The sequence below is a fragment of the Spermophilus citellus genome, assembly GCF_964194105.1.
Source record: "Spermophilus citellus genome assembly, chromosome: 6".
Classification (NCBI taxonomy): Eukaryota; Metazoa; Chordata; class Mammalia; order Rodentia; family Sciuridae; genus Spermophilus; species Spermophilus citellus.
In genome coordinates, this window is record NC_138187.1 from 120774520 (window position 1) to 120798941 (window position 24422).

At 35.9% G+C, this 24422-nt stretch overlaps 1 protein-coding gene across 1 annotated transcript in view; it reads left to right on the top strand.

Annotated features, from left to right (window-relative positions):
- The window catches only part of USH2A (usherin), a gene marked incomplete at its 3' end in the record, with an annotated part of 798897 nt that overhangs the window by 159567 nt on the left and 614908 nt on the right, over nucleotides 1–24422 (top strand). Inside the window, exon 12 of the mRNA XM_081297837.1 lies at nucleotides 22963–23158. Within this exon, the coding sequence (XP_081153963.1) occupies nucleotides 22963–23158 (196 nt within the window). The remainder of the gene's footprint in view (nucleotides 1–22962; nucleotides 23159–24422) is intronic.

Here is a 24422-nt window from a genome sequence, read left to right on the forward strand (position 1 = left end):
CCTTCACTTCATGATAGCTGTGAGGCAGAAAGAGAGAAGGTGGTGATGGGAAGGAGCTATAAGGAAGTGGAACCCTTCCAGGTCTGCTCCCAGTAACCCACCCCTCTAGCCATGCTCCACCTGCCTACAGTTACCACTCAGTTAATGCATTCAAACTAGGATGGCCTTGTTAGATAACAGATCTCATTATCTAATTGTTTTATGGTCTGAATAGTCCTGCAGTAACACAGGAGCTTTTGGGGGATACCTAATATCCAAACCATAACATAAAACTACAAGCCCAAGCTCTTTTGTTATTTTCTGCCTGTTACGACTTCCATTTTGTCCTCTTGCTCAAACTATTTCACCAAATAATATCTATTCTTTCCTCCATTTTTCACCTACTCACTGCAACATTCAGCTACAATAACATAACATTTCCTATGCTCACTCTAGCCCTAGCTCTTTCCTAGGAGTTGATCTGGGAGGAGAAAAGCTCAAGATAAGTTGGGATGAATAGAAAAATGACTGTGAACAAGCAGCAACCAGATATTAGAGAACCTGACTTTTTTGAGCAGAAGATTGATTGTAGAAAAGAAAGAAAGACAAAAAAAAAACTAGTGGCAAAATAATAAGAAGAAAGGAGATTTTTTTTAAAAGAGTGAAAACTAATTAATTAGAAACTGGGCAAACATAGCAAAAATGAAAGAACTCAATAATTGGTTCTTTGAAAAAGTCAATAAAAATCAATGATCTAACTAATAAAAAGGAGAGAAAGCACAAATGACCAACATCAGAAATAAAGAAGGATATCACTAAACTTTTCACACACTTCTAAAGGATAAAATGGTATTAGTATCTTTGCAAATAAAATTGACACTTTAGTGGACAGAAAGTAACACAAAGCACAAAATAAAAAATAAAATATTACTATAAACCTAAGAAGAAATAGAGAACCCAAATAGCTCCATATAAACATGTTGAATTTGCAACAATAATTTAAAAAAAAATGTCAGCAAGGAAAACTTTAGACCCAAATGTCTTCACTGATAGATTCTTCAATAACAATAAAGGAGTAAATCAGGTTGATCTCATATAAAGTCTTTTAGCAAACTGAAGAAAAATTATACTTACTGATTTTGTGAGAACTCTATAACTCTAATTCTGTAATTTGATAAAGCACTAAGATCCTATGAGAATATTCCATATATATATAGTTTCAAAATACCTTAACAATACTTAGCAAAATAAATCCTGCAATATATAATAAGGTGGTGTCATTATGACTGATTGGCATTTATCTTAAGAATACAGTTACTTTGCTACTTGAAAATCAGTTGAAGTTAATTAATGCACTGAGTCACATAAACAGAATTAAGAAGAAATTCCCCATAATCATTTCAATAGATGCTAAAAAACTTTTGAAAATATTAAAAAATATTTTCATGGTAAATATTCTATTCATGTTAGATATAGAAGAGAGATTCTGCAAACTGAAAGGGGGCCTGGAAAGAACCCACAGTGGACATCATACTTAATAATAAACATTAAATATTTCTCCCTAGGATCAATAATAAAGGATATTTGTTCTTACAATTTCCATTCAAAATTGTATCAAAGTTTTATGTAGAGCATCATGAAAAAATAAAAGGTCATGAATATCAAGAAAGAAGTACAACTATTGATATTTGCAGAGAACTGAGTATTATCTAGACAGTGGAAACTATGTTGCTTAACTGTTCCATGCCCTGCCCCCACATCAGAATGACACACAAGTGTCATTCTTAGAATCTGAGTAGATGAAATGTTGTGCATATCCATGTTGCTACATAGCCCTGGACAGCAGACTTTTGTTGGATGGTACAAAGTTATTATTATCACAAGGCAATAAGTAGCAATCATTAGCAAACGTTGGTGCTAGCAGTAGCAGTTTATTAAATGGATTATGGGAGAGAAGCAGATGCAGAAATCATTCTATATACAATTGAAGGATAGTGATGGAAGTTCTGCAGGAAGGAGTGGTAAAAACTGGGAGGTATTATTGGGTAGTATAACCTTAGAACATTCACAGGGTATGTACTATTTCATTGCATATAATCAAACATTTGTTGAATGACAGCTCAAATGGATGAGTTCTTCTGGGAAAACCAGTAGTCAAAGAATTTTTACAAGAAAAGTCTATGCTCTCTGTAAAAGAAAAGAGCATTCTGAGGAATGTATGTATTGATTAAACAATTTCACTTTTTGCCTTCATTTGTATTTATTTTCTGTTCAAACAAAACTCTCCAAATCCAATTTAATTTCCAAGATGGATTTCCTGTTCTGAAAATTTTGAGTTTGCTCTTCAAATTCTTCTTTTGTTTGGCAACATCTACATTACATCATTGGATTTTAGTGAGTTCTGTTAGAGGATGTAAGCCGTAGAACATTAGATTTTCTCTACCACTAGCCAAATGACTGCTTAAGAAGATGTATATTTATATTTATGCTGTTATAAAAAAATTGCTTCAAATTATTTAAAATATAGTGACAGAGAACACAGATAAGTCCTATATTCATTTAATCTTAAAATCTTGCTTCATTTTTTTCTTTAAACACAAAAGTATTTTTTCTCCCACATACACACAAGAAATTATATGTGGATTATTTGATTCCATGAATTCACCATGATAGAATTCCACCTGAGAATGCACAGGATATGTGAGAGAGCTCATGAGGATAATCATACAGTTGTCACTAGTATTAATGTCCTTGACAAATTTGTTGTGCATATCCATGATTGCTACATAGCCTGGGACAGCAGACTTTTGTTGGATGGTACAAAGTTAGTATTATCACAAGGCAATAAGTAGCAATCATTAGCAAATGTTGGGGCTATTTAGAGAAATTCACAATATTAAAAAAATAGGACTGCTTGTCTGAATTTTTTATTGCATGTTCTGCTCCTAATAACATAGGCCGTGACCTTAACCTTCCTTGGATGAAGGTTAAGGTCACGGCCTATGTTTTTAGGATGCAGTACTTGTCTTATTGCTGGGTTGGGGTTTATACCTTGTTCTAAGCCCAGTAAGTATACCATAGTAGCTATGAGCAAGAATTTGGAAATTGGGCCCCATAATTACCATCTGGTCTTCTAAGGATTGGTTTCTTCTGTAAAATGAAGGCTCATGCCTTTTCATAAATGGCAAAATGACTAAAATTCCTGTCATTCTGGAGCCTATGTTATAACGTGGCTTAAAAGGTAGATGGAAAACAAATAATCAACAAACATAAACATCAGTAAATTTAGTTATTAAGTGCTAATGAAAGAATCAGAGAAGGTAAAGAGACTTAGAAGTACTATTTTAAGAAAGGGAATTTTGATTTTAGAGACCTAGCCAGGGAAGATTGGATTGAAAGTGTGACACGCAAGACTTGAAGGACACAAGGGAGTTAGTCATGTGGAAATCTGAAGGAAGAGACTAGGCAGAGGGAACAGCTTATGCAAACAGTAGAAGTGGGTGCATCTCTGATGTGTTTTGAGAAACAGGCTGTGTTGCTGGAGTGAAATTGGCAAAAGAGAGAGAAAAAGAGGTTCCAAAGTCCTCAGCGTCCTTGTGCAGGCTGCAAATGATAGGCCTTTTCACTCTGTAAGTGCTTGCCCATCATCCATTCAGTGCTTTGGAGAGGTTAAAAAAAGTCAGGCCACTCTTCATTTGTTGAGTTTTCCTGCCCAATATTTTTTCTGTACCAGTGTGAGATATCTGTGTATATTAGAGTAATAGCTGTCCCTAATTGGTACCAAGAACTTACTGTGATCCAGAGACCATGCTGAGCATGTTTATATTAATGTTATTATTGCTCATATAATAAATAAACCATGACAGGTAAGATTAAAGTTGTTTAGTATAAAGTGTACACAATAATCCAAATGATCAAATGATTTCCATGGTTTGATAGGGGAGATTCAGGATGGCTGTTACTTAAATTCTAAGACATGATGACTTAAGGACTGGACTCCTAGAGCTGCAGTCCTCCTCCAGCAGGACTGGAGTCCTAGAGCTTTGTTTCCATTTAGGTTAGGCCACTTATTTTCCCTTTGATATTGGAAGACTCAATTTATTTTTCTATTGAACATATGATACTTAATAGGTATATTATTCTTAAATAGGAAAACATACATAAATCATCTTAACACTAGGCCAGCAATATTGCAAGTGCTCAAAATGGTTATTGATAAGCATGTTAGGAAAAAAAAGACTCATTTACTAAAAATAATTTTTTAAAAATTTCACTGGGCATCCGTTACATGTAAAAATGCCTTATTGGACCCTGGGGTGATATAGAGATGTTTCAAGTTATGGATGTAGGTAGCTTATGGTATATGAGAGAGAGGTATTTTCAGACAATGCATAATAATAATAATGCCAGTAACATGTTGGATGCACTAATCCAATGCTGCAAAATAGCAGAGGAGGGAAAATCCTTTCACTTGAGAGATGTTTAGTACTGAAAATGGCCAGAAGTGGGTAGAGATCACACCTTTTGAAGGGAGGCATCGATGCCTAATGAGGCAGGTCACAGTTTTGAGATGTCCCTTCCCTTGAATCCCCACGAATCTCTTTGCTCCACTGTTCCTTGCAGCACCCAGATATGTACCATTTCTTCCACTGATAAACTTTCTCCATCACAACTTCTTCTCTAGCTGTCTTCTCATTTCCTTGCTTCCTTTTTCAGAAAAAAAAAAAATCCCTAAAAAGATTATGCCCATGCCTCCAAGGCCTGTTCTATTTCCTACTCAGGCTACTTCAATCAGGCCTTCATTGTCTTCACTGCATTGCATTGTCTCCTGGGAAGGACCTCTGTCTTGTTAAACCCAAGAGAAATTCATGGTCTTCTTTTTACCTGATACATAAGAAGCATCGGAAACAGTCAACATTCTCTTTTTCACTTGGACTCCACCAATATATTTTCTCTTAAATCTCTGGCTAAATCTCCTAAATCCCTGGCTATTCCCTTTATCTCCTTTGCTACTGCCTCCTCTTCCCCCTGAAACTTATTTTTGGAGTACTCCAGAACTCCATTTATGGAACTTTTCTCTCCCCACACTCATTCCCTTGGTGATATTTACTTCAAATACTGTCTATAAACAGACCCTGTGCAAATGAATTACAGTAATATTCCCAGTTAAGCATTTGACATGTTGCAGATATCTCAAATTTAATGTATCCACAAATGATCTAATTTCTCCTGTAAACATGCTCCTCCCCAAATTTTCCACATCTTAGTGGCAACTCTCTCCTTCCATTTGCTCTGGCCCAAGGCTGTAGTATCGTCTTTGAGTTTTCTCTCTTTTAGTATCTGTATATAATTAATGAGCAAATGATGCTATTTCTGTGTTCAAAAATATTCATTTTCTTAGATGCTTTCTGCATTTAATTTTTTTAGTTTTCTACATATTTATCTAAAGACTCCCTCCAAATGCTGGCATCTTTGCTACACGCATATCTATCAGTGATGTGTGTGTGTCTGTGTACATGCCCAAGTGCAGCCAGACCATCTATACAGTTCTGATAGCTCGAATGTTCATCTTTCAATCTAGCATAGAACACTGGTTCTCTGGCTACCCTGCCTGGCTATCAGCCTGGGATTCTCCCAGTACTTCTGAATCCTCCTTTTCTGGACCTCCTGTCTTCCATCCTTATCGATGTTCTTCATTCTTTATACTGTGGCCATAGTCTCAGTAGTTACCTGAGACAGGAAGTGAAATCGTTTGAATCCTTGCAAATCTGGAAAATGACTTTATTCTTTCTTCACCCATAACTGACAGATTGTTTTTAAAGTAATATTCTAGGTTAAGTCAATTTCACTCACAATTTGGAAGGTGTCCCTCTTGGTTTACTAGTTTATGATGTTGCAGAACACCTCAGTAATATTCTGTGCTGCTTTTACTTGTGACTGATTTTTCTGGTCTCTGTAAATTTGTGTCTTCTCTTTACTTTTGAAATTTGAATGTTTCATGAGATTGATGTTTTTCTCTATTAATAATTTTGCTAGTACCTGGTGAGTCTTTTAAAACTGTGGTTTGACATCTGAAAAAATACTTCATATTCTTTGTGTGTGTGGTGTGTGGTGGTGGTGGTGGTGGTGTGTGTGTGTGTGTGTGTGTGTGTGTATTACTAGGGATTTAATACAGGCCCTCATACGTGATAGGCAAGTGCTCTACCACTGAATCACATTCCCAGACCCTTGAGACAGGTTTTCACCAATTTGCTGAAGCTAGCTTCAAACTTACACTCCTCTTGCCTCAGCCTCATAAATAGCTGGGATTATAAGTGTGCACAAAGGTGCCCAGTTATTTTGTACTAATTTAAAAATAATTCTTCCTTTAACATTTTTCCTATTCCTTTGGAAATCCTATTTTTGGAGGTGTACCAGGATTGAACTCAGGGTCACTCGACCACTGAGCCACATCTCCAGCCTTATATTAGAGTCAGGGTCTCACTGATTGCTTATTTCCTTGCTTTTGCTGAGGCTGGCTTTGAATTTGTGAAAATCCTGCTTTAGCCTCCCAAGCCACATGGATTACAGGAGTGTGCCATTGCTCCAGGCTGGAAACCCTATTTTTTTAACCTCTTGATTAATATCATTATTTTTGAAGATTTTCTCAACTTAACTTTTCTAATCCTTTCAAATTTTAATACTGCCTATTGTACTTTTACTATTTAAAAGTTAATAATGTTTTCTATTACCTGCATTATTTTGTTCCTCCTCTGGGCTATTATTTCTTCTTTATCCCCTTCTCCATTGTTTTTGTAACTGCTTTTCATATCAGAAATTTTGCACGAATATCTAATGAATCTTTGCTGTCAATTCTGTTCTGTAGTGAAATGATAAAATAATTCCAAGCATCAAGAGAGCTTTTCTTTGCAGAGGGTCAGAGGCTCAGATATTAGTTTTGGAGTTTGTATTCTTCCAGCTTTTCTCTGCCAGTGGCCTGACTCCTGACTTTGTAGAAGCAGTGCCGAACAGGAATGGTGGGGTGGGGGAGGCAGTATATGTTGCTTTCGCTTTATCTTTCCATTTCTACCCCATACCTTTTCAACTCCCAAGCTGTTGATGAGCTAATATAATGGAGCTGGTTAATTTCAAGTTTTCTTAACAGTAAACATGTTGTCACCAGAAGGTAGGACTAGTTAAACTGGCTGTGTGGGGTTAAGAAGGGAACCGAAAATCTAAATATTTTCTATGTAGAGTCCGTCTAACTCATGATTCCTATCCTTGGCACTGTGACTATTTTGAGCTGGCTAATCTATTGAAGGTGGCTGCTGCATACATTATAGGATGTTTAGCAACATCCCTGGCGATTTACCATTAGATGCCAGTAGAACTCTTCCCCCAATTGGGACAATAAAAAAATGTCTCCACATATGGACCAGTTGTCCTTTGGAAGCATAATTATCACCAGTTAAGAAACGTGTTCTAACTCCAAGTCTGTATCCTCTTCCTTCTTTTAGTACTCTGCCATCTCTAAGTCTTAAGGCATTCAGGGGTTCTATTTAAAAAAAAAAAACTCAGTTCTCTCATTTTAAGTATCTAAATCAGGTGGTTCCTGTATTTTCTGGTTAGTTGAAGAATGTTGTCAATATTTATTTCTGTATTCCATTTTCTGCTTTTGGAATTTTTACTGAAATTTAATTCTCTTCTTTTCATTGGTTTCACTAGATTTGTAGATTCTGCTTTTTAAAGGAAGTTCTAATAGCTTAGTGACTTTTTGGAATAAGGAGAAGTAAACACATGTTTAATCTCAGTTTTACCAAAATCACATCATTATTCACACATATATAAACAAATATTGTTATGTGCTGGGGTTGTAACTCAGTGGTTCCCTGGATGAATGTGTGAGGTCCTGGGTATGATTCTCAGCACTATAAACAAACAAATAAATAAAACAAAACCTAAATGTGTATTTTTAAAAAATAATGGCCAAACTCAGTCAATACCTACATTCTTTTCCTTGAGGAAAAAAAATGACTTTATTGTGATTTTTATTCCTTCTGTCCTACTATTTCTCATGGGTAAATTTTGTCTCAATTTTATTAATCTCTGAATGAACCCATTTTTAGCAAAGTCAATTCTTTGTTAGAAAAGAGAATGTTAATCTCTCTCCCAGTTCTGATATCTTTGAGTGTTTACCTTTAAGAAGTGTTGTGCTGATGGGGAGATTGAAGCTTAACGACTCCAATATTTGCTACTTAAAAAGACAATTCTTGTACAGTTGATGGTGGCATTAGGTTTTGATGAATGCAGTTCCTTTTTCCTATATAATAAGAATAAGCAGGGGTATCCCTGCCAATTTCTTTGAAGCACTATCTTATTTGGGTTCAGAATTTGGATCTTATGTTAAATAGTTGAATATATGTTTCCCAGTGAAACTCTAATCTAAGCTGATGAATTCTCTTTGGATTTTGTCATCCAGTTTTCTCTTATTTTCAGTTTATAGAATTTTCCCCCTCAGGTTAAAAAAATCTTTTTGAGACTTCTACTTGCTTCCAAAGAGAGTAGTAGAAACTGGATTTATCCTCCCATCTGAAACAAACAAAATATGTGCAAAATATATTAAACAATTGTTTGAAAGAACTTCAACATCAGGCAATGGAGGAAAGTATCCCCTGAAAGGTAGAATATATATGATATGATCATGTCCTATAACTTCCCAACATTACCGTCTTGAAAGAATCTGCAGACTATGTCACAGAGAGGTAGAAGCCATGGAGCCAGGAGTGTTCTCTAAACTGAAGAGACAAAAGCAAGAGTTTCAAGAGTCCAAAGTTAGAGTTTTCAGAGAGAAGGGAACACAGAAAAATAATTTCAGAGACCTGCAGAGTATATTTAAATATTCATCTGCATAAAGATCATTGCATATGTACAAGGCTGGAGAAAACATAAAAGGACTAAAGATAGTGGTGCTTAACACTCAAGAAAAGCTGGGAATATTGTCCGTTTCCACTAGCCAAACCCAAACCCAGGGATACTCATTGTTCACAGGGTATTGGATAGAGTACACAAAAGGCTTTTGACTTAATAATGAGAATAGTCTTAGACCGACAACTGCCCCAGTATTACCTAATATACCTGAAGAACAAGACTCAACTCACTGTTTTCAAATAATTGCATTTCAGAACAAAACTCAGAAATATTTATAAGAATATTAAACTGTCTAGCACTCAAGAAAAAGTTCATACATCTGGCACCCAATCAAACCAGGCTTTCAAAGAAGTAGGAATAATGAGGGTAAAAATCAACTAATCAGAACCGATACAAAACTGATCAGATATTATAATAATCATTCAGGTATATTACAACAGATATTATAATTAAATAAAGTAGATTACCTCTTGGTAAAAAGATTAGTGATCTTGAAGTCATGGCAATAGAACCTAGCAACCATGAAATATAGAAATAAAAGAAAACTTAGAAAAATGAAGATAGACTTCATCAAAAAGACTTGATAAATGTATGATTAGAGTCCCTAAAGTAGAGGCAGGATTGTGTGGCAACAGAAAAAAGATCCAAATAAATAATGACTGGAAACTTTCAGGAATTATATAGGAAAACCAGAAAGCTACAAATTGAAGAATCTCAAGAGAATTCACAAGAAAGTAATGTGAAGAAAATTATAAATAGGCACATTACAATTAAATTGTTCAAAACTAAGGATCATTTTTTTTCTTCAATGATAGAGACAAAATATTAAAGTTGGCAGAGGAAGAGTACACATTATATACAGAGGAAAATCGTAAGGATGACAACAGATTTCCTGTCAGAAATCATGGAAACAAGAAAATGGAGCAACATTTTTAAAATAAGGAAAGAAAATAAATAATTGAATTTTATAACTAGTGAAAATACCTTTCTAAGATAACGGTAAATATTTTTTTACAACACATAAAATGTAAGAATTTATCCAAGCAGATATGCACTGAAAGAAATGTAATGTGTTTTTTTTAAATCCTTCAGCAAAAAGTAAAATAATATCAGATAGAAATATGCATCTACACAAAGAAATAAAGTGCTCTGAAAATGGTAATTGGTAAATATAAATATTTCTCTGATCATTAAATTTTCTTTTAAAAAAATAGTTGATATTTAAACAAAAATTACACCATAATAAAATGTAGTACAATGATGATCCAATAGGTTAGGAGGGAATAAAAGGAAATATATTATTGTATTTTTTCTGTATCTCTTATTAGTGCATTATAGTTGTGCATACTGGATTCAGTTGCATATTATATATAATTTAGCCAATATCTTTAGCCTGTATTCCCCTTCCCTCCCCTCTACTGTCCCAATGGTCCCTTTCTTCTACTCTCCTGTCCCCCTTCAATTTTCATGAGATTCCACCACCACCTTTCTTTCTCATTTTCCTCTTTCATTTTCACATATTAGAGAAAATATATGACTTTTGTCATATATCATGTGGCTTATTTAACTTAACATGCTATTTTCAAGTCCCATCCATTTTCCTAAAAATGACATAATTTCATTCTTCTTTATGGATGAATAAAACTCCATATGTATATATACCACATTTTCTTTATCCACTCATCCATTGATGGATGCTGGTTGGTATCCATAGTTTGGCTATGGTATCCATAGTTCTCTATTCTATTATAAAAAGTAGCTGCTATAAATATGGATGTGCATATATCACTATTATAAAAGAACTTTAATTCTTTAGGATAAATACTGAGAAATGGTATATCTACTTAGGTTAGGTCATGTGTTAGTTCCATTCTTTGTCTTTTGAGTAACCTTCATACTGATTTCCATAATATTTGTACTAATTTACAATTCCACCAAGAGTGTAAAAGTGTGTTTCTTTTCCCCCAAATCCTGTTCAGTATTTGTTATTGTTTGTATTCTTAATGACTGCATTCTAACTGGACTTGTTTTGACTTGCATTTCCCTAATTGATAACTATATTGAACATTTTTTTTTCATGTATTTGATGACCATTTGGGTTGCTTCTTTTAAGAAGCATTTGTTTAGTTCATTGACCATTTGTGAATAAGGTTCTTAAACTACATGTGACATAGTTTTTCCCTTAAAGGTAGATTGTGATAAATGTGTAAAAGAAATCAATAAAATAATAATAAAGAGTCATACCTATTAAGCCAACAGGAAGTTAATGTGGAATAATACAAGAAATAAATAAGATAATACAAAAGCAGGTAAAGAGAAAAAAGAAAGGAACCCCAAACAGATGGGAAAAATAGAAAATAGCACTATAATAGACCTAAAACAAACAATATCAATAATCATGTCGTATATTCTAAAAACTCAAAAGTCAAAGATTAGCAGTTTATATTAAAATGCAAAAACCTTATGATTGACTATTTGCTGCATTCAGGAAATACATTTCATTATGACACACAATAGGTTAAAAGAAGAGGATGGAAAAAGATATATAATGCAAACATGAATCATAGGAAAGCTTGAGTGATTCTGTGTCAACATTAGAAACATAGATTTTAGAGTAACAATGTCTAGAATAAAGAAGAAAATATATTGCAAAAGAGGTCATTTCATCAACAGGAAATACCAATTCTAAACATTTATATGTCAAACAAAAAAGCTTGAAAATACACAAGGCAAATGTTAATATAAATAAAAAGAGAAACAGGAAAATCCACAAATACAGGCAAAAAAGTTTCAATACCTCTCTTTCAATAGTTAAAACAAATAGACAGGAAATCAGTAAGTACATAGATTAGAACAACACTATTAATCAATTTGACCCAATTGACCTATAAATATAAACCACTCAGCTCCACAACTGCTGTTACAAATGTACTTTTTAGGTCTACAAAAGCATCTACCAAAATAGACTAAATTCTAAGCCATGAAACAAGCTTCCCTCCAAAGATTTAAAAGGATTCAAGTTATATAAAATATGTGATCACAATTAAATTAGAAATCAACTACAAAATTATCTCAATGACTCCTGAATATTTGAAAACTAATACACTTAACTTTAAGATCAAAGGAAAAATCAAAAGCAAAATTAGAAAATATTTTAATTGAAAGAAAATGAAAACAAACCATATCAAAACAGTGGAATGCTAATCTAGCACTGCATAGTAGGATATTAATACCACTAAATGCCTGATTAGAAAAGAAGAATTTCAAAGAAACATTTTACTTTACACAACTAGAAAAAGAAAAGGTATGATTCAAATCAGTTATTTATGAATTTTATTTCTAAATTTCCAAGTAGAGCTTGTAAGGAGAATTCTTTTTATCCTTTTTGCTTACGTGGGTAAAATTGAGCAAGACCAAACTTATAAGACCAAGTTTGTGTTTTAAGCCTTAAAGAGCAGGAAAATTTCCATGGCCTGGGTATGAATGTATATCTGTTATCTGAGATGGTAGTTGTACCCTATTATCTGTTTTTCTTTCTCCATTAGTAGTAGAAGTCTCAATATTAGTTGGCCACATGATTATGTACATTAGACTAGGTTTCTCAGCCTCCTTGGCAGTAAGGTATAGAAATGTGATTTACATTGTGTTAACTTTTGCTACATAAATTGGTGGATTACAACAATAAAAGTTTTTAGTTCAGTATTCTATGGTTGGCTTTGCTGGGTTGGCTTGGCCTACTACTTCTAATAACCCTCATTTGGTTACCTAGCAGTATGCTGGCAGTTAGATGACCTAGGAGGACCTCATTGACATATCTTGTGGTTGGCAAGCTGAGTCTTAAACTGTGGGGAAAGCAACTATGAGCTGGGTTCCTCTCTTCTTTTCATGTATTCTCTAGTCCTCCAACAGAATTGCTGGAGCTTTTGAAGTCACAAGGTGAGCTCTGAGTTCAAAGCCCAGCAAGACAGTGAACTTCAAATTCACAAGCATTTTCAAGCCTCAGCTTGCAACAGATTTGCTCATGCCCTATTTTCCAACGTAAATCAATAGGTCAACCTAGGGTTCCTGTGGAACTTTTATAAAAACTTTTATTGGAAGGTTTCCACAGAAAGATCATGGAAATAGAAGAGTGTTGTGTCTTACTTTTTGGAAGTGCATTTTTTACAGGGGAGAGAAGCATCCTTCTTTCTTTCTCCTTGGACAAAGATTAGTCTTAGAATATAAGTAGATCTGTATTCTCTCACATTGGAAAAAGGGAAATCTACAGCATTGTTGTGCAGAAGTAACTTTTGTGTTTTCAGCTGAATTTTGAGGAACACTAAAGTTCTGTTATACACGATTATAAAGTTCTGTATTATTTTACTTTTAGACCATATTTTAAGATATTGTTAATATAGGGAAATTGTAATTTTTATGTGTTATATAAACTTTTGGATTAATGAAATAGGAGTGGATACATTATCTTAAGGATTTTTGGCAGAGTTGCTCATATGGAACAATTTATTTTTATTGTCAGAAATACTTTGATAAAATTTAAGTGCACGGAGGAATTAAGGCAATAATGGATACTTGTGAGATATTCCATGTGAAAAAAAATGAAGGTTGTCAAGTATAAAGAGAAAAGTAGATATGCTTTAGGGCAGAGCAAGGAAGGAGGAGAGAGAAGCCACACTGAACACTTGTCTAATTGGAGTGCAGAAGCCTAGGAAAACCTCTAGTTATCAGAAAACCAAAGGGAGAGTATGAATTGCAAAGTAAAACTCTCATTCCTTCACTCCAAATCTGTGGTAAAGTTTAATAAATCCATTCACTTTTTTTTTTATTGGTTGTTCACAACATTACAAAGCTCTTGACATAACATACTTCATACATTGGACTGAAGTGGGTTATGAACCCCCAATTTTACCCCAAATGCAGATTGCAGAGTCACGTCGGTTACACTTCCACAATTTTACATAATGTCCTATTGGTCATTGTTGTATTCTGCTACCTTTCCTATCCCCTACTATCCCCCCTCCCCTCCCCTCCCAACTTCTCTCTCTACCCCATCTACTGTAATTCATTTCTCTCCTTGTTTATTTTCCCATTCCCTCACAACCTCTTGTATGTAATTTTGTATAGCAATGAGGGTCTCCCTTCATTTCCATGCAATTTCCCTTTTCTCACCCTTTCCCTCCCATCTCATGTCTCTGTTTAATGTTAATCTTTTCTTCCTACTCTTCCTCTCTGCTCTGTTCATAGTTGCTCTCATTATATCAAAGAAGACATTTGGTATTTGTTTTTTAGGGATTGGCTAGCTTCACTAAGCATAATCTGCTCTAGTGCCATCCATTTCCCTGCAAATTCTATGATTTTGTCATTTTTTATTGCTGCATAGTACTCCATTGTGTATAGATGCCACATTTTTTTTATCCATTCATCTACTGAGGGGCATCTGGGTTGGTTCCACAGTCTAGCAATTGTGAATTGTGCTGCTATGAACATCGATGTGGCAGTATCCCTGTAGCATGCTCTTTTAAGGTCTTCAGGGAATAGTCCAAGAAGGGCAATAGCAGGGTCAAATGGTGGTTCCATTCCCATCTTTCCCAGGAATCTCCAAACTGCTTTCCAAATTGGCCGCACCAATTTGCAGTCCCACCAGCAATGTACAAGTGTACCCTTTTCTCCACAACCTCTCCAGCACTTGTTGTTGTTTGACTTCATAGTGGCTGCCAATCTTACTGGAGTGAAATGGTATCTTAGGGTGGTTTTGATTTGCATTTCTCTGACTGCTAGAGATGGTGAGCATTTTTTCATGTACTTATTGATTGATTGTATATCCTCCTCTGAGAAGTGTCTGTTCAGGTCCTTGGCCCATTTGTTGATTGGGTTATTTGTTATCTTATTGTCTAATTTTTTGAGTTCTTTGTATACTCTGGATATTAGGGCTCTATCTGAAGTGTGAGGAGTAAAGATTTGTTCCCAGGATGTAGGCTCCCTGTTTACCTCTCTTATTGTTTCTCTTGCTGAGAAAAAACTTTTAAGTTTAATTAAGTCCCATTTGTTGATTCTTGTTGTTAACTCTTGTGCTATGGGTGTCCTATTGAGGAATTTGGAGCCCGACCCCACAATTTGTAGATCAGATCCAACTTTGTCTTCTATCAGACGCAGAGTCTCTGGTTTGATATCAAGTTCCTTGATCCATTTTGAGTTAACTTTTGTGCATGGCGAGAGAAAGGGGTTCAGTTTCATTTTGTAGCATATGGATTTCCAGTTTTCCCAACACCATTTGTTGAAGATGCTATCCTTCCTCCATTGCTTGCTTTTAGCCCCTTTATCAAATATAAGATAGTTGTAACTTTGTGGATTAGTCTCTGTGTCCTCTATTCTATACCATTGGTCCACCCGCCTGTTTTGGTACCAGTACCATGCTGTTTTTGTCACTATTGCTTTGTAATATAGTTTGAAATCTGGTATTGCTATACCGCCTGATTCACACTTCCTGTTTAGAATTGCTTTTGCTATTCTGGGTCTTTTATTTTTCCATATGAATTTCATGATTGCTTTGTCAATTTCTACAAGATATGCCGTTGGAATTTTGATTGGCATTGCATTAAACCTATAGAGAACTTTTGGTAATATTGCCATTTTGATGATGTTAGTTCTGCCTATCCATGAACAGGGTATGTTTTTCCATTCTAAGATCTTCATCAACTTCTCTCTTTAGGGTTCTGTAGTTTTCATTATATAAATCTTTCACCTCTTTTGTTAGGTTAATTCCCAAGTATTTTATTTTTTTTGAGGATATCGTGAATGGAGTGTTTTTCCTCATTTCCGTTTCCGAAGTTTTGTCGCTGATATACAGAAATGCCTTTGATTTATGCGTGTTGATTTTATATCCTGCCACTTTGCTGAATTCATTTATTAGTTCTAGTAGTTTCTTTGTAGACCCTTTTGGGTCTTCTAGGTATAGAATCATGTCATCTGCAAATAGTGATAATTTAAGTTCTTCTTTTCCAATTTTTATGCCTTTAATTTCTTTCGTCTGTCTAATTGCTCTGGCCAGTGTTTCGAGAACTATATTGAATAGAAGTGGAGATAGAGGGCATCCCTGTCTTGTTCCGGATTTTAGAGGGAATGCCTTCAACTTTTGTCCATTCAGAATGATGCTAGCCTGAGGCTTAGCATATATAGCTTTTACAATGTCAAGGTAGGTTCCTGTTATCCCTAATTTTTCTAATGTTTTGAACATAAAGGGATGCTGTACTTTGTCAAATGCTTTCTCTGCATCTATCGAGATGATCATATGGTTCTTATCTTTAAGTCTATTGATGTGGTGAATAACATTTATTGATTTCCGTATGTTGAACCATCCTTGCATCCCAGGGATGAATCCTACTTGGTCATGGTGCACAATTTTTTTGATGTGTTTTTGTATTCGATTCGCCAGAATTTTATTGAGGATTTTTGCATCTAGGTTCATTAGAGATATTGGTCTGTAGTTTTCTTTCTTTGAGGCGTCTTTGTCTGGTTTCGGAATCAGGGTGATGTTGGCCTCATAGAGTGAATTTGGAAGAGCTCCCTCTTTTTCTATTTCCTGAAATAACTTGAAAAGTATTGGTTTTAATTCTTCTTTAAAGGTTTTGTAAAACTCCACTGTATATCCATCCGGTCCTGGGCTTTTCTTGGTTGGTAGTCTTTTGATGGCTTCTTCAATTTCATCCATTGATATTGGTCTATTCAAATTGTGTGTATCCTCCTGACTCAGTCTGGGCAAATCATATGACTTAAGAAATTTATCGATGTCTTCACTATCTTCTATTTTGTTGGAATATAGGTTTTCAAAATAATTTCTAATTGTCTTCTGTATTTCTGTAGGATCTGTTGTAATATTGCCTTTTTCATCCCGTATGTTAGTAATTTGAGTTCTCTCTCTTCTTCTCTTCGTTAGCATGGCGAAAGGTCTGTCGATCTTATTTATTTTTTCAAAGAACCAACTTTTAGTTTTGTTAATTTTTTCAATAGTTTCTTTTGTTTCAATTTCATTGATTTCCGCTCTAATTTTAATTATTTCTAGTCTTCTGCTACATTTGCTGTTGTTTTGCTCTTCCTTTTCTAGGGCTTTGAGATGAAGTGTGAGCTCATTTATTTGTTGGTTTTTTCTTTTTTTGAGGGATGACCACCAGGCGATGAATTTTCCTCTTAAAACTGCTTTCATTGTGTCCCATAGATTCCAATATGTTGTGTCTGTATTTTCATTTATCTCTAAGAATTTTTTAATTTCCTCCTTTATGTCTTCTGTAACCCATTGATCATTCAGTAACATATTGTTCATTTTCCATGTGATGTAGGATTTTTCCTTCCTTCTTTTATCATTGATTTCCAGTTTCATTCCATTATGATCAGATAAAATGCATGGTATTATCTCCACCCCTTTATATTTACTGAGGGTTGCCCTATGGCATAATATATGGTCTATTTTTGAGAAGGATCCATGTGCTGCTGAGAAAAAGGTATATCCATTTGATGATGGTTGATATATTCTATATATGTCAGTTAAGTCTAGGTTGTTGATTGTGATATTGAGTTCTATAGTTTCTTTATTCAATTTTTGTTTGGAGGATCTGTCCAACGGTGAAAGAGGAGTGTTGAAGTCACCCATAATTATTGTGTTGTGGTCTATTTGATTCTTGAACTTGAGGAGAGTTTGTTTTATGAATGTCGCAGCACCATTGTTTGGTGCATAAATATTGATAATTGTTATGTCTTGTTGGTGAATGGATCCTTTTAACAGTATATAATGACCTTCTTTATCCCTTTTGATTAACTTAGTCTTGAAGTCAATTTTATTCGATATGAGGATGGCCACTCCTGCTTGCTTACGAGAACTGTGTGCGTGGTATATTTTTTCCCATCCTTTCACCTTCAGCCTGTATATGTCTTTTCCAATCAGATGTGTCTCCTGGAGGCAGCATATTGTTGGATTTGTCTTTTTAATCCATGATACCAGCCTATGTCGCTTTATTGGAGAGTTTAGGCCGTTAACATTCAGAGTTACTATTGATATATGGTTTGAACTTCCATCCATGTTTGAATGCTTAACCTTTTTTTTTTTTTTTTTAAATATTTAGTTTGTTTCTTCGTGATTATCTTTCCCCTCGCCCTCTGTCTTTACTGAGGCACTTCCCACTGATGGTTTTGGTTATTGTTTTTCATTTCTTCCTCGTGTAGTGTTTTGCTCAAAATGCTTTGCAATGCAGGTTTTCTGGCTGCAAATTCTTTTAACTTTTGTTTATCATGAAAGATCTTTATTTCGTTGTCATACCTGAAGCTTAATTTTGCTGGATACAGAATTCTTGGTTGGCATCCATTGTCTTTCAGTGTTTGGAATACATTGTTCCATGACCTTCTTGCTTTCAGTGTCTGTGATGAAAAGTCCGTTGTTAACCGTATTGGTTTACCCCTAAATGTAATCTGTCTCCTTTCTCTTGTAGCTTTTAATATTTTCTCTTTGTTCTGTATATTGGATATCTTCATAACAATGTGTCTTGGCGTTGGTCTACTGTGATTTTGTGTGCTCGGTGTCCTGTATGCATCTTCAATTTGTATATCTGTTTCCTTTTTTATTTCTGGAAAGTTTTCTGTAATTATTTCATTCAGTAGGTTTCTCATTCCCTTGGTGTGAATCTCTGTACCTTCCTCTATCCCGATGACTCGTAAGTTTGGTTTCTTTATGTTATCGCATAATTCTTGGATGATTTTCTCGAGATTTTTTACCAGCCTTTCTGAGTTGGCTAGACTCTTTTCAAGATGGTATATTTTGTCTTCATTATCTGACGTTCTGGTTTCTACTTGTTCCACTCTGTTAGTGATACTCTCAATTGAGTTTTTAATTTGGTTTATCGTTTCCTTCATTTCTAGAATTATTGTTTGATTATTTTTTATAATCTCTATCTCCTTATAAAGATGCTTAACTTCTTCTTTTAGCTGTTTATGTAACTCATTCTCAATGTGTTCTTTCGCTGCTTGAATTTGCTGTCTTGTATCCTCTTTGAGGTTCCATTCCATCTGTCTAAGGTGTTCCTTGAGGTCTTTATATGACCATTTTTCTGATGACTCTAGGTCCTCCTGAATATTTAGGCTGTCCTGCATTGCTTGTACTCCTCTTCTTCCTTGCTTCTTGAAGCTGCTCATGTTGCTTCTTGTTCTGGTTGACTGCTGGGTTACTGTTTATTCCTATAAATTTATTTGATGCTAGGGAGGAAAGGTATTAGAAGGGAAGGGAAGAAGTCACTAAGGAGAATGAGAGTAGACAGGTAGAATTCAAGGAAGGGGGGATAAGAAAAATGAAAAGACAAAATAAGAAAGAAATAGGAACTAAAAAAGAACAAAAATTTAAAAAATATATTAATAATAATTAAAAAAATTAAAATTGAGATTAGAAGAGAAAGAAGAAAAAAAGAGAAAAGAAAGAACAAACAAGATAGAAAAATGAAGATGAAAGAAAAACCCCCAATCAGAAAAAAAAAAAAAAAACAACAACAATAAAAAAGACTAATAAATGCCGTCTTAGAGTTTGATTAACTTCTCTTCCACTAGGTGGCGCTGTGCCCCCCAGGTCAAGTCTTTCCCGTCAGTACGCGGGAACCAATCCCTGTGCAGCAGCTCCTCCCAGACTGGGCGAGTCTCCAATCCTGAGTGCCTAGGGCCTCCTCTTGTGTCCAAACACTTCCACTTTTCCTCTAGCCAGGCCCCTCTCACCACAATACTGACTACAGCCCAGGTCTGCTGCTCCCGGGAGCCCTGTTTTCATGAACGACTGGGCTCACTCCTCCAGATTGCCATTCCCTCAGACCCTAAGCTTGTAGAGCTTGGTGCTGAGAATCCTCAGCAAATTTTGCCTGCCCTCCGGTAGCCACACCCCCGTAGCTGGTGCAAGAGACCTCAGCAGCCAGCCCTGGCGGGAGCGGCAGTCCCACACCACCTCTGACTCCCTCGGGCTGGCTATAGCATTCTCGGGAGAGCTGGGAGGGGCTCTTAAGGTTTCCCTGATGCGTGGAGAGGGAGAACCAGGAGACCACACACCTGCTGCAGCAGGCTTCAATGAAGTTATCTCCTCCGCCGCAGTCCTGCCACGCCAGCCCTCCGCCTCAGTGGTGTTCTCCGCAAACGGCTACAGTTCGCCTCCCCCTGCCGGGCGACCAACGCCACGGGCGGGTCCCCACTGTCACCCAATCCCCGCCTGGACCCTGCGGCCACTACCCACGAAGGCCCGGCAGGCATCCACCTCAGGGGAATGAGAAGTGCTGACCAGCTGCCTCAGCCGGATAGCTTAATGCTGAGTCGCAGCTGTCTGTCTCAGCTTTTCAGACGCGGTGGTGCGGGGCACGGACCATGGAGGGGCTTACTCACTTCCCGCCACCATCTTTCTCCTTTCGCTATTTCGGGATGATGGCGGGGTGCTGGGTCGCTCTGTCCGGTGCGTCTCTGCCTCGAGCTCCCACGCCTCTCTCCGCCGCGGTTTCTACAGCAGGCGCTGTCTTGTTCGCTCTCTCCGCCCCCGGCGTTCCCGGCTTCTAGCCGCACCGCGGCCGGTCCGTGTCTTTATGGCTCGCGGCTCCAGCGGCGCCTGGGGCCGGGGAGGCGACGGCCTGACTCCGGCAAGTACCGCAGTCCCCAGGCCCCGAGTCCCGAGTCCCGGCGGCCACAAACCGACACTTCTAGTAGACCTCCCAGATCCCTGCAGGACCCCTCTTCGTGGAATTCTGCTAGAGGTTCCTCAGTGTGAAGACTGCCGCTGTTCCAAAGGGTCTTTTTGATCTCGTTAGTGCGGAGACATTAGAGTCGCTGCTTCCTCCTCGGCGGCCATGCTCCCTCCCCCCTCCCACCTGCTCCCTCCCCCCTCCCACCCACTTTTTTGAACAAGAGTTCCTATCCTTGAGATTGAGGCACTGGCCAAGGTGACAGAGGGCAGTACTCTCAGGAGGGAAGAAGATTCCAAAATGGAAGAAGCAGAAATTTAGGGTCAGGGTGACTATGAAATTACCAACCCCTCTAGAATTTTTATAAATTTTGAGACCACTTTTGTCCTTCAGCAGTGTGTAACTAAGGTTGCAGACTGTCTTATCTAGATTTCAAGGGGCAAGGAAGAGCTAGTTGATACAGGTAATGCATTTAAATAAAAATTTTACCAAAAAATAGCTTTGACATAGAATACATTTCTCTCTCTCTCTCTCTCTCTCTCTCTCTCTCTCTATATATATATATATATATATATATATATATATATATATATATGTATGTATATATACCCTGATTCATTCTTTCTTGCTCTTCATCTTTGAAAGAATACTTTTTACAAGTGTGAATAGAAATATAAGGTATGTTTAATACCTAAAAGGGCTTGCCTTCTATTTGGGGGAACAAAATTAATACATGAAAAGCCCTAGCAACAGGTCAGGCCAAAATTGTTGTCATTTGAAATGAGAGTATGTATTTGATGTGGGAGTATGTAAAAGAGGTCTGTTGAACTTTCATGACTATATGTGAAATATACCTATCAATAAATGCCATTTCTTTTTGCAGGGAAAAATCAGATCCCTCCTTTGAGTAATGCCTAGTCTCTTTTTTAAAAAAATGTTTTATTTTATACACACACACACACACACACATACATACATGACAACAGTGTGTATTTTGAAATATTATACATACATGGAGTAAAACTTACTCTAATTAGGGTTTCCATTCTTGCATTTGAACATGATGTTTCACTGGTCGTGTATTCCTTTGTGGGGTGGGAAATGCAGCCAGGCACAAGGAGGTACTTCATGGTGCCTGTTGGTCTTCCTGTAGGTGTCTTGGATATTGAGGTTCATTATCTGTACGCATATCTGGTGCTTTATAATCCTTTATTTTTCAGAGTCTTAGATAGCTTCATATCAGCTGTATTATTTTATCCTTCTATTAATGGTTCTAGTGAGTCTCTATTTCACAGATGAGGAAGATGAGGCAATTATGTATTTTTAAAATTTTTAACTTGAGAGCCTTGCCCTAGATATTTGTAACCAAATGTAACCTTGTGTGATTTTTTTAAAAAAATCCTTAAAATCAAATATCAATCAAACTATGTCTTTCCACATGTAGATTACTCCCCTCTGATAATCCTTCCTCTGAATGTGAAGAGCTGAATTCAGTCCAAGTGAAAGGCAATTGGGGAGAAATGCCAGTGACTATAAGAGATTTGATGTCTGTATCCATATCTCTGCATTGAAGCCTTAAGTTATTATTGAATTTCTCATATTTATTTTACATTTCAAATACATATGTCCTTTATAAAGACTTTTAGCTCTTACCGTCCTCTAATGTAGTGTTTTCTGTGTATGTGGTAGATGAACACTGCATATTTTATGCATTTTCATTCTTCTCAAAATAGCAGCATGAAGAGGAAAAAATACTGTTTCAGCTATTTTATTTAAAAATGCTTTGAACAAGTAACTTTTTGCATTATTTACCATAATATAAACCAGCTAAATATACTTAATGTGAAATAATGCTGTAAGTGAATGGTAAATATACTGGAATATTCCTAAGAATTGTATAAAAAAATGTGTCAGTCTCATTAGGCATGAATGAATGCAATTAACAAGAACTTTAAATAAGACCTTGATGGGATGATACTATACAGAAAGACTCTTCCTTAATTTAAACATCTGGCTTATATAAAACAAGTTTGGACCAATAAGACAGCAAATGGGAGGAATAAAACAGAAGAAGTGTGAAAAGTAACCTAACTCTGGGTTCTCTTCTCTTTACAGACTCTGACATGTCTATATTTTGATTTCTTTATTTAGTACTTAATGCTTAATTCCGTATTTACCTTTTACTGACTTCTGTGGGGTTTATTTTCATTCAGTTCTATATTTGCAATCTGCTGAAGCTTCCCATGTTTTGTGTCAGGAGGAAAAATACCTTATTACCTTCTTGTCTATTTAACATTTCAAGTTTTTTTTTCTCCCTCTCTGTCTTGTACCTAATGAGCAAATTATCTAAAAATAGACACGTTCATCATTCTACAAAATGTTGTATCTTCTCTAGATTGGAGGCCAGTGTAATTGTAAGAGACATGTGTCTGGCAGACAGTGCAATCAGTGCCAGAATGGATTCTACAATCTACAAGAGTTGGATCCTGATGGCTGCAGTCCCTGTAACTGCAATACCTCTGGGACAGTGGATGGAGATATTACCTGTCACCAAAATTCAGGCCAGTGCAAGTGCAAAGCAAATGTTATTGGTATGTGTAATGCAAAAGTTTACAGTAACATCTCTATTACCATCTGGAAATAAATTCTGCATTTGATTTCTTAACTGAAGAGTAAAGCAAATTTCCTTGCTCAAGGCGGGCTGGGGGAAAAAAAACAATTTGGATGAAATTAACTGTCTAAAAATGATTAAATTAATAATTCTATCAAGCTACAGTTTGAAGCTTAGTTTAATCAACCCTTTAGAAGTTTCTTTATTCTGTAGATGTATTAGTTCACATGGTCTTATACTAATAAGTCATAGAAAAATATAATTTTCTTACTGCATAGATGTTTCTTTTAGAAAATTAGCACTTTTTCAAAATGTTTTACACTTAATGAGTTCTAAGCAAATCATTTCCATGCTAGTTTCCTTAATAGACCAAAATAAATGGAATTTTTTCAAAATATTCTGTGCTACAGGGTCCTTTGTGATAAATCTTTCCATTTTTTTCTATTATATTTCTTTGAACTGTTCCTATGAAATGCAAAATAAGTCAACATAATTCCACAGATCATGTATATTGCTAAGGTTAGTTATAAAGGGCCACATAATTTTAATTTTGTAATTCAGTACCAAGCTGATTATAATAAACAGCTACCTTTGGTGTTATTTATCATTTTTTTTTATACAAGACGTGCTTTTTTGTTTGTTACTCCCACAGGTATTTTTCAGAAATTAGATTTGATTATAGCAATTTATTACATCCAACATTTTTGAGGGGAACCACTGCCACATAAGGACAAAATTTATCAAGTGCCCAAAATGCACTATGTACATAATGCACTTTGAAATTTTGATATATGAGAATATTATGAGAGGAAAGTTTCCTGATGAAGTGAGTCCTGCATTGTAACTGAACATATTTTGATTCATATAGGAAGTTTAAAAAAGACCTTGGCCTTTGTATTGTCACTCAAGACACCACATCATTGTGGTTTTTCTAACACTTGACCTGAACCTCACAATGATGAAAACATACCTGGCAGTGATATCACCCAGAGATACACATATGCACACCCAGAAATGCATACATATATGCACACACAAGTAAATATCATCTTAAGTAACATCTTTCCTTCATTAATATAACATAATCTAATGTTTCACCTTTCACATATGTAGCTATACATACATTATGCTGCATAATTCAGGTAAAAAGCATTTTGATTTAAAAAAAAACGAATATTAACATGCCTAATGGAATTACACAAACTTTGGTTTAAAGAAAGATTGCATCAAAATGTGTAAAACTT